A 14,085-nucleotide genomic window follows, 5' to 3' on the forward strand; every position below is an offset into this window, starting at 1 on the left:
AGCGGGACAGGTAGAACATAAATTATTTTTGTATGCGGACGATATCTTATTGGTATCCAGCAATCCCCGAACAGCAGCTGGGGTCATTGGAACTATTATCGAGTCCTTCTCCGAAATATCTGGGTACACAATCAACTGGAGCAAGTCAGAAGCAATGCCTCTCTCTAAATGTTGTCCCCCTGATATCAGAAGGGGGTGGCAATACAGATGGATGCCGTCAGGGTTGATATACCTAGGAATAAAGCTGATCCCAGGTCTGAAAGAGTTGATGCAAACCAATATTGCCCCTATAATCGAACACATTAGTGCTCTGACCCAGAATTGGGCCAAAATGAATATGTCCCTCCTGGGAAAGATAAACCTAGTAAAAATGATATTGGCTCCCAAATTAAATTATATCCTATATATGTTGCCGCTGACTCTCCCGACCCAATTACTCAAACAGTATGACAAAGTCATTAATGTTTATCTGTGGGGGGGCAAAAGGCCGCTATTTGGACGGGCCAAAATGTATGCAGCAAAGGAAAATGGCGGCTTATCCCTGCCTAAACTAGACTGGTATCACTATGCATTCTCGCTCTCCCAGCTCTCCAAACTGAATCACTCGTCTGAGGAGGCACCTGCTTGGGTCAAGATGGAGGAGGAAATGATATATCCCTCATCTCTGGAATCCTTCCTGACACAATCAGACAGACCTATACCTTTTAAAAACCCTTTAATGGCATTTATCAGGGAAACTTGGAATCAATCGCACAAAATGACTGGTGATAGCCCATATTTAACTACGAGAGCCTCTATATGGTATAATAAGAAACTAAAGATTGGTAAGAAATCAGTCATATGGGACGATTGGATTAAAAGGGGGATACATGTACTAGGGGATATAGCCGGGGAGGATGGGGTCTTGCCTTTTGAGGATATTAAAGAGGATTTTGATATAGATAATAAAAACTTTTATAAATTCCTACAGATTAGACATTGTATATCGTCATCAATAGGAGGACCAACGTGTGGCCCGATTACTGCAATTCAAGAAATATTCTATAAAGGATGGCGTAGGAAAGGCGGTGCGTCAAGATTTTATGATGTTATAAGAGAATACAATGCACCCAAATTGGCGGGTCTGAGATTGAGCTGGGAGAACGATGTACGTGAGGATATTACTGAGGAAATGTGGGAGAAACTGGTGTCCAAATGGAGTAAATTCTCTAGGGAGGCGCAATCACAACTTATTTTTTACAAAGTGTTGAACAGAAGCTATTGGACGCCTAGTAAACTGGCCAGACTGAAATTAAGGGACAGTGACATCTGCTGGAGATGTGAGAAGGAGACAGGCACTTTACTGCACATGTTGTACGAATGTGAGAAGGTCCGGAAAATGTGGGATCAAATTGTGATATTCCTAAGTAAGGTCTTGAATGTGAAGATAAATAACGCCCCAATGGCATGTGTTTTGGGTATAGTACCGAAAGGGATTAAACTGCCTAAATACCGGGGAATGTGGTATAGAATGGCCATGATATCAGGATGTAGAATTGCATTACGACATTGGAAATCACCTGTTGATATTACTTTTAAAGAATGGATGGAACTAATGTTCCGGACAGCATCATATGAAAGGGTGACGTATAGAGTCGCAGGGAGAGAGGATATTTTCGCTGAGGTATGGGACAGTTTTCTACACCTGACTGAACGGTCTGGGGACAAATGATTAAGATGGGATTACAATATTATCAAGGATGAATATGAAAAAGGGGATTTGATCTGATGGTACTTGTGCTTTATAATGTATTGTGTATATATGTACATATATTTTATGTCCGGATGGTGTGTCTATGGAACGGTCACTGTCTCTATCACACTCACATGTGCGCAGGTATAGCCGCATACAAGTATCTAGGATACACATATTCATATGTGTACATAATAGGTTTACACACACTCATATACACAAGGATAAGGTATACACGTCAGGGGCACACATACATGCACATACTCATTTATAGGAAATAGGCATACACATACCTACATATACACATAGTTGAAATATAAGCTTTCACTGACACATAAGGGGGATACACATGTATATAGGAGACACACACATACGTAGCTGAGACGCACATATATATACACATCTGAGATATACACTCACATAGGGGGCAGAGGCACACATGGATACGAAACACACACAAGAGATAGGAGTACAGTCACATACCAGGAAGATGCACACACACACATATGAGGCATGTACACATGCTTACGTGATACACGTACCCACATACATGTGTCGGAGACATGCGTGCATGCATGTTATCATGCACAACTGCATATGTCTGGGGCGCTTTCTCTCACATGCAATATGGAGAAGGGTGGCATCCCGATAGAGGATGCAGCACATACCTGCTCGAAGGTAGTTCGGTCTACATGCAAGGTATATATATCAGGAATGTATACGCATAATGTATAGTATAGTATGTTTCTTTTTTCGTAAGTCTTTTTTTATTTTCCATGTCAGTTATTAATGTATTTGTATGAGTCCTTTACATGTTTTGTATGTTCTTACAAAAAAGAAAAAGGCAAATCCTGGAAATTGAATATGATGATGTGGAAAGAGATGTTTGGAATGTTGGAGAGATTTGTGCAAAAAATAAAAATATAAAAAAAAAAACAATACAGTACGGCTCAATACACACAATTGTTAAGGGGATGCAGACCAGAGAAAGATGTTTGTCTTGCATCCGGGTCCCCCGGGGCACATTTGGTAGGTAGCGCTTTTGCCTACTTCCTTCACAATCATAGGTTTGAATATCAGCTTAGGCCATGTTGTTATGCATGCCAAGTTGTGTGTTGGGTCCACTTCAGATTTATGATAACCTTTTAAGAACGTGGAGATGTCCCTACCCTTTCTCAACCTCAGTTTGATCTGTGGTGATGAGCGGCCAATTTCTTGTGTGCAACAGAAATATTACTTGTCCTATTATTGTCCCTTATTTGAAGAGATTAATGCACAAAAGATAATGCCATTCAACCATAATTTGGCCATGGGACTGGTTCTCGGCAATGAAGAATGAAAATAAAAAATGTTTTACAAATCGCTGAAAACACTGGTGTCGACTGATTTCTTTTGCAGTTTATTATCGCATTTACATAACTATCGCCCCTCCCCTTTTACCACCAGCAATGCCAATTTCTTGGTCTGCCCTTTGTAGGTGACTTGTGCGTGCATCTTGCCTAACACTCCTACTCTGTCTCTGGTGTATGTGTACAGTTTTATTTTTGTTTGATGGAGTGGCCCCCCTCCCATCTTAGTGTAGGTTTCCTCATTAAATAATAGTCATACGTGCTTCAGTGTCTACTTCAAAGTCAATGTCATGTCCATTCACAGACACTTGCTCTCTGTATGGCTCCACTCTCTCTCTCCATCATCCAGATTATACAGATTGTGTGTATAATCCTCCTCTTCATACTCCAGTATGAGGGTTGCACCCAGTCCATTTCCCCGGTTCTGTCTGGGCTGTCTGACCTGCGGCATTTTCTAGCCAAATACCCTCACCTTTGGCAGTTGTGGCAAACTGCATCTATGAATCGGCAATCTGCCGGCCCGTGATTTCCTCCACATCTGTAACATCCTGCCGACGGTGGTCTCCGCTCCGGTGCTACAGGTTGTAGTTGTACTTTATGAATGGGTCCCTCCACTCCCGTTTGCTGCAGCTCCGCTATATCTTTAGCCGCTGCTTCCATTGTGATTGCTAACTCAATAGCCCTGGCCAACGTGAGTTTGTCATCCGTTTCTGATAACAGCGATCGTTGAATGCGATCGTCATTAATCCCGCACACCAGTATGTCTTGAATCATGTCATTTAACGTAGCGCCAAACCCACAATGTTCAGTTATTCTCTTCAGCTGAGCTCGGCTACAAATGATGACACAGACTGTCCTTGCTGTCTCGTTTTCGAATGAAATTTAGGCCTTGTCCAGACTAAAACGATTTTGATCTTTTTCGTTTTCGTTTCGTTTTCATTTAAAGGGGCTATGTACTGCTATTCCTAGCACTATTTGGGCAACTTTACACAATTCCTGTTAGTCTATTGAAGACATTTGTAAGGTTTTTTTCAAAAAAATTCATTGTTTTATATTTCTAATCAAGTACTCAAAACCATCATTTTTCAGCCTCAAGAAATCAGGCTGTTATGGCCTGGCTCCGCCCATAAGCACTTTGAGTGACAGTCAGTCCACAGTCTGCACTGGTAGAGGGAGGGAGGGAGGGGGAGAGAGAGAGAGAGAGAGAGAGAGAGAGAGAGAGAGAGAGAGAGAGAGAGAGAGAGAAAAAAAAAGGCCGTTAATGACAAGGCCCCCTCTCTCCCTCCCTCCCTCTCTCTTCCTTTCTCTCCCTCTCGGCTCGGTGACGCGCGGCCGGCAGGTACCCCCCCCCCCCCCCCCAAGTGCCCCCTCTCTCTCCATCTCTCTCTCCCTCTCTCTTCCTTTCTCTCCCTCTCGGTGATGAGTCCGCGCGCGGCAGAGAAAGAGAGAGAGAGAGAGAGAGAGGGAGGGGGTGGGAGAGAGAGAGAGAAAAAAAAAGGCCGTTAATGACAAGGCCCCCTCTCTCCCTCCCTCCCTCTCTCTTCCTTTCTCTCCCTCTCGGCTCTCGTGACGCGCGGCCGGCAGGTACCCCCCCCCCCCCCCAAGTGCCCCCTCTCTCTCCATCTCTCTCTCCCTCTCTCTTCCTTTCTCTCCCTCTCGGTGATGAGTCCGCGCGCGGCAGAGAGAGAGAGAGAGAGAGAGCAAAAAAAAGGCCGTTAATGACAAGGCCCCCTCTCTCCCTCCCTCCCTCTCTCTTCCTTTCTCTCCCTCTCGGCTCTTGGTGATGCGCGGCCGGCAGGTACCCCCCCCCCCCCAAGTGCCCCCTCTCTCTCCATCTCTCTCTCCCTCTCTCTTCCTTTCTCTCCCTCCAGAGCGCACGGGCCCCACTCCGCCTCGCAGCTGAGGAAGTGGCTTCCTCCACTCGCTGTCTAGTCTAGGTAGAATGGGAGCGGGCATTAGCTCCAACCACAGAGCCAATCGCATCACCCAGCGGCCGTATGACGTATATCGGCCGTTCAAATCAAAATGGCCTGATTTACTGGAGGAGGAAAGGGGCTGAGCTGAAACAGAGCAATCCGCCAATATGGTATTTAGACACTAAAACACATTGATACGAACTCCTATTACTATAATACAATGCTAGAGACTGAAAAATGACATTTATAGTACATAGCCCCTTTAAGAAAAGGTTTCCGTAAAAACGAAACCGTCTCAAGATGTGCGTGCCACAAATTTACAAAATAAATGTTGAATAGCATCAATGCTAGCTGGCTGGCTACAGCTTTATTTACAAAATTATGGAGGCTTTTTAATCGTCAAGGTAAGAGGATTTGTCATGATCAACTGAAGGTGTATGCTATGGAACAATATGTGCTTGGGTTTTCAGAAAAAGGCCAGCTATGGGGCGGATGGGTGGCGCAGCGGACATTGCGCTCGTCACCAACGCAAGAGACACCGGTCTCAAATCCGGCTGTCAGCATTGCCTCCGGCTTGGGCCGGCCGTCATACGGACTCAATTGGCAGAGTCAGCGGGAGGGAAGTCGATGGGTGGTAATCTGGTCGTTGTAAACAGCGACTCCTACAGGTCGGTCAGGGCGCCTGCACAGCAAAGACAGGAGATGGCGGGGGCAGTGTGAGCCTCCCACACGTTACACCTCGCCAATGAGAGTCCGCACTGGCAGGTGAAAAGAAGTGGCTGGCTGCGTCCACGTGTATCGGAGGGGACATGTGATGGGCTTCTACCCTCCCTACGACCGGCCAGTGGGGGGCACATGCGAGCAACGATCAGGACAGGGGATGGAGAATTGGCACAAGAGGAAATTGGGATTGGAGAAAAATCACAGAAAAAGGAGGAGAAAAAGTAGGTAAAAAAAAATAAAAAGGGGGAGCTCCAGTAGCTCACCGCGTACCTCGAGCGCTATTTCGGCGCCGGGGACAACCGTGCTCGTCACGGATCTGGGGTTTAGCGAGTTCGAATCCCGGACCGCAGCCGTGCCTTTCCCAGAGTGTCTTCCCCCCATCTGTACCCCATTCAGCCTGTTTCTGTCGGTCATCCTTGACCAGAGTAAATGCGATAACCGCAAAAAAGAGCCAGCGGAATGGCCAAAGTTTTAAAAAATAAAATAAAAAGGCCAGCTATGTGACGCTAATCTCTAGTTAGTATCGTGTATTGCATCACAGTAGCCTCCCGATCAAGCTCAATCGCTTCTGTAACACGAACATGCCATTGTTGTTTAATAATAACTCCCGGTGTTTAATAAACACTTCTAACCAGGACATATAAGACATATATGTATCATGTTTATTTTTTTTGTCTGGGTTTGCATGCGGATTAAGGGAGATGTCAATCTGTTGTCGACGGTGGTAGTACTCTGTACATGCCATTGTTGTTGTGATGTTTTCACACGCGGGGTAAGGGAGAGGTGGGCTATCGCGTCATCGGTTCAGGAGAAGACCGTTTCGCTTGTAAAGAAGGTGATGCAATGGGGGGGTGTCTTCAGGCGTCTTCAGAATTGCGCACTCTGGGAGCTGGTATCAGAAAGTAGCGTCTTCAGGCTGCCAGAAGGCAGTGTCTTCTCCTGGTAGTGCGTACACTAAGAACTTTTAAATTGAGTTCACCCACCCACCCCTCCTAATTTATTATTATATTTTATATTATTATATTTTATGACTATATTGTATTTGTACTGTGAAGCTATGTACCCCCCCCCATGCTGCTTTGACACCCGAGTTTCCCCAAGGGGATCAATAAAGGATTATCTTATCTTAATGTACAGTTCCCTCCCCCTCGAGTCGTATGTATATAATAATAATACATTCGATGTAATCGATTATATATATATATATATATATATATATATATTGTTAAAGTTAGAGGTTCTATGTAGGATTGCTAGTAACTGTCTAACTGCATATATATATAACTGTTTCCACTAGAGGGCGCTCTAGGCGGAGCCACTCACGATACCACCAGGTGGCGAGTATAAAAAGAGATGTCTCCTCCCCCTCTACCTCTTTCTCCACCAGCCTCTCAGTGAGAGGAGACCTCATGTGCTGCTGCTCATACCATGTGAATGAATAAACCACGCCAAAGGCTAAAGATAGAAACCATGCCTCTTGACCACATTATTGTCGCCCCATAGCCAGATTCTGTCAACAGGTTATGGGCCCAGATCACGCCAGGGCGAAATAATAAGGGTAGCAAGCTTAGCTAAAGTATAGGCTAGGTTAGCACAGGGAGCACCGCGTGGCTAGACGCTAGGCCAACAAGAGCTAAAGCTACGCCTACCATCAACCAAGAGGATGGCGACCAAGGGAAGGAGCAAATGGCCCTCATTCAATGGAAAAGCAGAGGACTACGAGCTCTGGGAAGAGCGCATGTTATGCTGCATGCACGGTGCGGGATTGAAGGCGATGATCTTGACAGCCCCCACGGGACCACTGACGGCGGAAGAGCAAGCCCTGGACGACCAGCGTAACGCAGACACGTACTGTGAGTTAGCGACACTGCTCGACGACACAAGCTTGGGGCTGATATTCCGCGACACTAAAGACAAAGGCAGAGAAAGCCTGGGGGTGTTGAGAGAGCATTACATCGGGCGAGGAAGACCCAGAGTCGTGGCCCTCTACATAACACTAACGGGACTGAGGAAGGGGCACATCGAGACGGTGACCGAATACGTCATCAGAGCTGCGCAGTCCATGACGGCATTGAAGAGTGCAGGAGAAGCACCAAGCGATGGGCTAATGATGGCGATGGTGATGAGAGGACTACCGGAGCTGTACAAACCGTTCAGACTCCTGGTAACACACGGTTCAGCGGACATGACGCTGGGACAGTTCAAGGCCAAGTTAAGAAACTTCGAGGTCTCAGAAGATACCCACCCAGCCGCCGCGGAGGCGGGAGAGAGGGTGCTGAAGGGAGAGGACCAGGACCACGGCGGAGCTGGCGTGTTGGCGATGTGGAGAGAAAGGCCATCGGAGAGGCGACTGCACAAAGACTGTCTGGTGTAGCTTCTGCAAATCCATGGGGCACACAGACAGAGCGTGCATGAAGAAACACGACCAGAGCGCGCGATACGAGCATGGACGAGATGACGGCCATGGACGAGATGGTGGCTACGGACAAGATGGCGGCTGTGGACAAGATGGCGGCAGCGGACACGATGGCGGCGACGGTCGACGTAAGACAGATCGAGACGAAGCCCGGAGAATAACGGGACAAGAAGACTTCGTGTCCATAAGTTCCCTGGCAGAATACTTGTGAGGACAAAGGTATACAAAGAGGAGAGAACCATTTTAAATCGGGCATTGTTAGGAGTTTCGAGAATGCTGGCTACCAAGCTAAGCTACGTTAGCTAACTTAGCTACTAACGTTATATACACAATATGTACAACGACACAATGATTTACATTATTACAAATATGGTAACGTGGTTGTGGCTTTTACAAATAGTGGTTAGCTTTAGAGATGAATGGCTATGACAAATAGTGGTTAGCTTTAGAGATGAATGGCTATGATCACGGAGCAATACTAGTGTTAGGTGAAACAGAGACTAGCTCCGCGGCGTAGATAAGGGGGGCGTAATAGCATAGGTCAGTGGCCAATCAGAGCGCAAAACTCGAATGCGGAAGTACGAGTTGTTTGGGCTTCGAATAGACGCATACGGCAGCCTTTAAAACATGGGAGTGAAAGTGAAGCGCTGATACCATAGGTAAGCCATACCAAAGGTAGCCGCATTTCTGGCAGACGTTTCTGGTCATGTGACATGCAGTGTTGCGATGCTCATATCAACACTGGCTGCATGCACGCTAATGACGCCACGTGCACGCGCGCTCCCAGGCGCGTGCGCGTGCGCTCCCGCGCATGCGCATAAATGTTCCCTCGCATAAGTACAGACTAAAAACAATGCCTAATTCCCTCTACGAATGGAATGTAACACCTGACGGCCGGCGCTATTGATATGCAAAGTAGCCAGGTGTGTACTGCGAGTTGGCGCATCAGTCGAGTGCAGCGCATTCTCGAAGACACTCTGATGTCACGAGACCGCCGCCATCTTGGTATAGGGGGACCATACGGATTTCTAGTATCAAATGCATGTGTTGAGGTCCGTTTTTATTACATGTTTTATCACATTCTTGTTCATTTCATAACATTTTCATACGATTTGTTTTGAAAATATTGAGGCCAACATGGCATTTCACTATTTCGAAAGCCTTTCTGGTGATTCTAAGGCGAGATATGATTCAAAGAAGCTCCCCCTGATTGACTTGACATAATGTCCATACAAAACACATACAGACATGGCCAACTCTCGAATACCCAAATTGAAGCTGCTATGTTACGTTTTGTACTAATAACAAAACAAACACAGAAGTCCAAATCGCAAGTTTTATACCATCACGGAGTTAAACGTGGCTGGCGGCTAACGTTCGGCTAACTAGCTCTGGTGTTGTAGTCGTGGTAGCTACATGCTAAGCTAACGTTAATCACATCATATCGAACCGATAGGAGTTTATCTTATCTAATCTTACGTGGTGGTACCACGTGTGCCACTACCCGATCAAACATCCACGTAAGATTAGATAAGCTCCTATCGGTTCGATATGATGTGATTAACGTTAGCTTAGCATGTAGCTACCACAACCACAACAGCAGAGCGAGTTAGCCGAAAGTTAGCCACAGCCACTTTTCCCTCCGTGATGGTATAAAACTTGCGATTTGGATTTCTGTTTTTGTCATTAGTACAACGCGTAACACAGCAGCTCTTTGGCATTGTGAAGGACTGAAGAAAATTCCGCTTGATTGTCTTTAATTTGCCGCTTTAACAATCCGTTTCTGCACTAAATGAACCATACACAATGTACCAGGCGGGGCAGTTTCCCCCCACGCTGCAGTTGCGTAGCAACAACAGGCAGGAAGTTGACTTCGAGAATTCCTGTGTGCATGCGCATGCACATCCGTGCATGTGCGTGCACGCGCTTCTGCTCACAACTTTGGTTGCACAGAGTGCAATCTCGTCCCATGAGCAACGCATCTTTGGTGACATGTGCGCCCAATAGAGTGACGACGAGCTGTGTCTTTGCCCATTTCCACGTCAAACAGCCTGCAAACTACCTGGCGTTCTATCGCCATGTTCTAAGACAAACTCTAACCTTAACCAACTTCGAAAGAGTGCCTAAGCTTAACCGTCGAAAGAACTTGCCGTCACGCTCTAAGACAAACTCTAACCAGTGTACTGGCGTCGGCCAATCAGAGAGCGTCTGCCAGAAATGTGGCTACCTTTGGTAATCACGCAGCGCTGATCGCCCGCCCGACGCCCGCGTCCCGCGTTCGGTGGGGTTTTGGGCGATCGCCCTGGCTACCGCACGAGATGACAGTGCGCGAGATGAGCATCATTATTGACCCGAATACCGATACTGATACAAGCTGATACAATGCAGTACCCATGTTTGGATACGTCGGCAGTGACGTAATACTCATTACCTATGTACAGTCAGCCAGTGGTCATAGCCTCAGTGAAAAAGGATGGATATGTCGACAAGAAAACCAATATCGTCTGTCTGGCTTTTTTACGCCGTGTAAACATTATGGAAGGTAATGTAGTCTTAATTCTTAATTCAATATTTTTCAAACGTCTACATTAACATTTATGTTTGGCTACTGCAAGATGTGCTCTTTCAAACTGCAGTACGTACGCGCATGTATTTGTCGAATAGCCTTCGGTATGAAAATGAATAATCAAATAAGAGCATGATTCATGCACGAGAATATATTTGCGACGGTAGGCAATATTTTCACTAGGTGAAATATGCAATATGAATTTGAATGTGTGTGGATAATAATAGGCTAGGCTATATATATATCATTAAACTGCGTGATACAATACCTAATATTTGACTTGTATCCTTCCTAGCGCCCTACCGATGGGGCAGCAATGGCGGAGGTGGCAGACGCTGTCATCCCATTGAAACCTTTCTTTTCAGATGAATGATGTGAAAACCAGTGAGCTTGTGAATCCTACCAGTATTACCCTTACTAGTACAATGAACGCCAGTAGTACACCGTCCGACCTGGTGGAGGTGACGAGGCAGCAGAACTACAGTACCACCCTGGGCTCACAGGCCTCCTCAGGCTGGGTGTTGATCCACACCGCCACGCTGACCACCTGCTCCCTCCTCCTCGTCCTCATCTTCTGCCTGGGCTCCTACGGCAACCTGGTGGTGTTCCTCTCCTTCTTCGACTCGGCGTTCCGCAAGTTCCGCACAAACTTCGACTTCATGATCCTGAACCTGTCCTTCTGCGACCTGTTCATCTGCTGCGTGACCACTCCCATGTTCGCCCTGGTGCTCTTCCTGGACGCCGGGGGAGGGGAGGGCGTGTCCAAGAGCTTCTGCTTCGCCTTCCACCTCACCAGCTCGGGCCTCATCATCATGTCCCTGGAGACGGTGGCCGTCATCGCCCTCCACAGGCTGCGCATGGTCCTGGGTCAGCAGCCCAACCGCACCGCCTCCTTCCCCTGCATCCTGGCCCTCACGACACTCCTCTGGACGTCCAGCTTCACCATGGCCGCCCTCCTCACCGAGCACGCCTATTCGCGCAAGGATGGACCCTGCTTGCCCCACTTCGGCCTGGCGGGCGGGCGGGCGAGGGTGGTGCTGTACGTCTACCTGGCGGACTTCGCCTTCTGCGTGGCCGTGGTGTCGGTGTCCTACCTGATGATCGCCCAGACGCTGAGGAAGAACGCACAGGTGAGGAAGTGTCCTCCTGTCATCAACGTGGACGCCACGCGCCCTCCTCCCCTGCCCCCCCTCATCGCCGCGGGCTTCGAGGGCATGCAGTGTGCCGTGCAGGTGCCCTCTCTCTACCGGAACCAGACCTACAACAAATTGCAGCATGTCCAGACGCACTCCTACACCAGCAGGGCCAGCCAGCCCCTGGTGCCGGGTGCCGCCCAAGGGGCCACCTGCTGTCAGCTGGTCTCCACCGTCAACTTGGCCACAGCCAAGGACTCTAAGGCGGTGGTCACCTGTATCATCATAGTGTTCTCTGTGCTGCTCTGCTGCCTGCCCATGGGAGTCTGCCTGGCCCAGGACGTGCTGTCACCGAAGAGCAGCTTTGCACATTACCAGTTTGAACTCTGTGGCTTTGTGCTAATTTTTCTCAAGTCGGGCATCAACCCGTTTGTGTACTCGCGCAACAGCGCAGGCCTCCGCCGCCACGTGCTGTGCGGTCTCCAGTGGGTGGCGCTGGTGTTTCTCTGTTGCAAGCAAAAGACTAGGCTGCACGCTATGGGCAAGGGAAGCCTGGAGGTTAACCGCAATAAATCCTCCCACCACGAGACCAACTCCGCCTACGTGCTCTCGCCCAAGCCCCAGAGGAGGCTGGTGGATCAGGCCTGTGGGCCCAGTCACTCCAGGGACTACGCCGGCAGCCCGAGGCCCATGGGCGGACGCAAGCCCCGGCCTCCGAGCACCTCCACCCCCATCAACACCCGCATCGAGCCCTACTACAGTATCTACAACAGCAGTCCCTCCGCCGGCCCCAGCTCGCCCAACAGCCTGCAGCCCGGCAGCTCTCAGACCTTCGGCATCGCTAAGTCCTATGTGGCCATGCACTACCACACTCACCAAGAGGCTCCGCAGGACTTTGAGAGCACCTTGGTGCACCAGATCCCTGTCCCCTCTGTATAGTCAACGTGCCACAAACACAGGAAAGGTTTGGACGACCTCGTCATCATGGCTTTAAAAAATCTAATCGTGAATCCCAAGGGTAACATAATTTTTTAGAGAGGCCAATAGCTCGTTTTCTGTATTTGGATATCAATATTAACCTGTTGTTCTTTTCTGCAGTTGAGGGGGGAAAATATATTAATTTCACTTGAGTGGGGCAATTGAATGAAGAGCCACTACTAATAGACGTTCATGGAAAAAGGATGCGTGTGAGATTTGTAAATGAAGACGTCTGTGCCCAAGTGTTGTGTATTAGTGTTATTGAACTGATTCGAATCTATTTTTGCACAGACATGGCATTTTCATACTCTATACTTTAGATGGTCTTTCTTTTCACAAGAAAAACTGTATTTGTGAACCTCATACATTTTCTTACTCAATAAATGGCTGTCAAGTGCATTGGGTTTGAGCTTTACTGCAACAGTATGTTAGAGACTGACCCCAGTGTAGAAGTATGTAGATAAGATACAGATATATTATGGAAATGTGGGGTTTGCCTCTTCTGTGTGGACTTGGCAGTGTTATCTAGGTGAACTGGGTACTCCTTGCCATTTGGCTAGCGTTTGAAGTGTTCCGATTAACGAGCCTAAACAAGCTATTCATAATTATTGCTTGTTGTGATGTCACAAGGGGCACACAAGCAATTAATTAGCTTGAATTAATCAATCAGCTCTGCTTTTTGGAGCCAGGAACACTGGCTAACTAATGTACTGCCCAGTTGATATAAGTCTTACTCTTGGGTGTGGGGTAGACAGGCAGGGAAGGAAATAATCTATTTAAAATGTGATGTATGCTACACCCACCAAAATGCAGTGATGGAAAGTAACTAAGTATTTTTTGTCAAGTACTGTACTTAAGTAACATTTTAAGCTACTTGTACTTTACGTGAGTATTTAAATTTTAGGGAACGTTATACTTTTACTCTATTACATTTCAAAGGAAATATTGTAAATGGTGCATTTATATAGCGCTTTTATCCAAAGCACTTTACAATTTGTTCCTCACATTTGACCCATTCACTCACTGATGGCGGAGGCAACCATGCAAGGTGCCAACCTGCTCATTTAGGGGTTATGTGTCTTGCTCAAGGACACTTCGACACGCTGCCTGAGAGGAGCGGGAATCGAACCGGGAGCCTCCGGATTACCAAACAACTACTCTACCTCCCGAGCCACTTTCTATTGTACTTTTTACTCCACTACATGTATCTGAACCCATCAGTTACTAGTTACTTTGAAGAAAAAGATTTTGCATGGCAAAAATGTATGAAGA

The 14,085-nt window shown here is 47.4% G+C and overlaps 1 protein-coding gene across 1 annotated transcript; it reads left to right on the forward strand.

The window, feature by feature from the left end:
• Window positions 1-11,127: 11,127 nt before the first annotated feature.
• On the forward strand, window positions 11,128-12,774 carry gpr75 (G protein-coupled receptor 75; the record flags this gene model as incomplete). The annotated part of the gene is made up of 1 exon (XM_084321264.1): window positions 11,128-12,774. One exon carries the CDS (start codon window positions 11,128-11,130, stop codon window positions 12,772-12,774), a length of 1,647 nt encoding a protein of 548 aa, XP_084177390.1.
• Between the last annotated feature and the right edge of the window lie 1,311 nt (window positions 12,775-14,085).

The sequence above is a fragment of the Notolepis coatsorum genome (assembly GCF_963971535.1).
Source record: "Notolepis coatsorum genome assembly, chromosome: 9".
Classification (NCBI taxonomy): Eukaryota; Metazoa; Chordata; class Actinopteri; order Aulopiformes; family Paralepididae; genus Notolepis; species Notolepis coatsorum.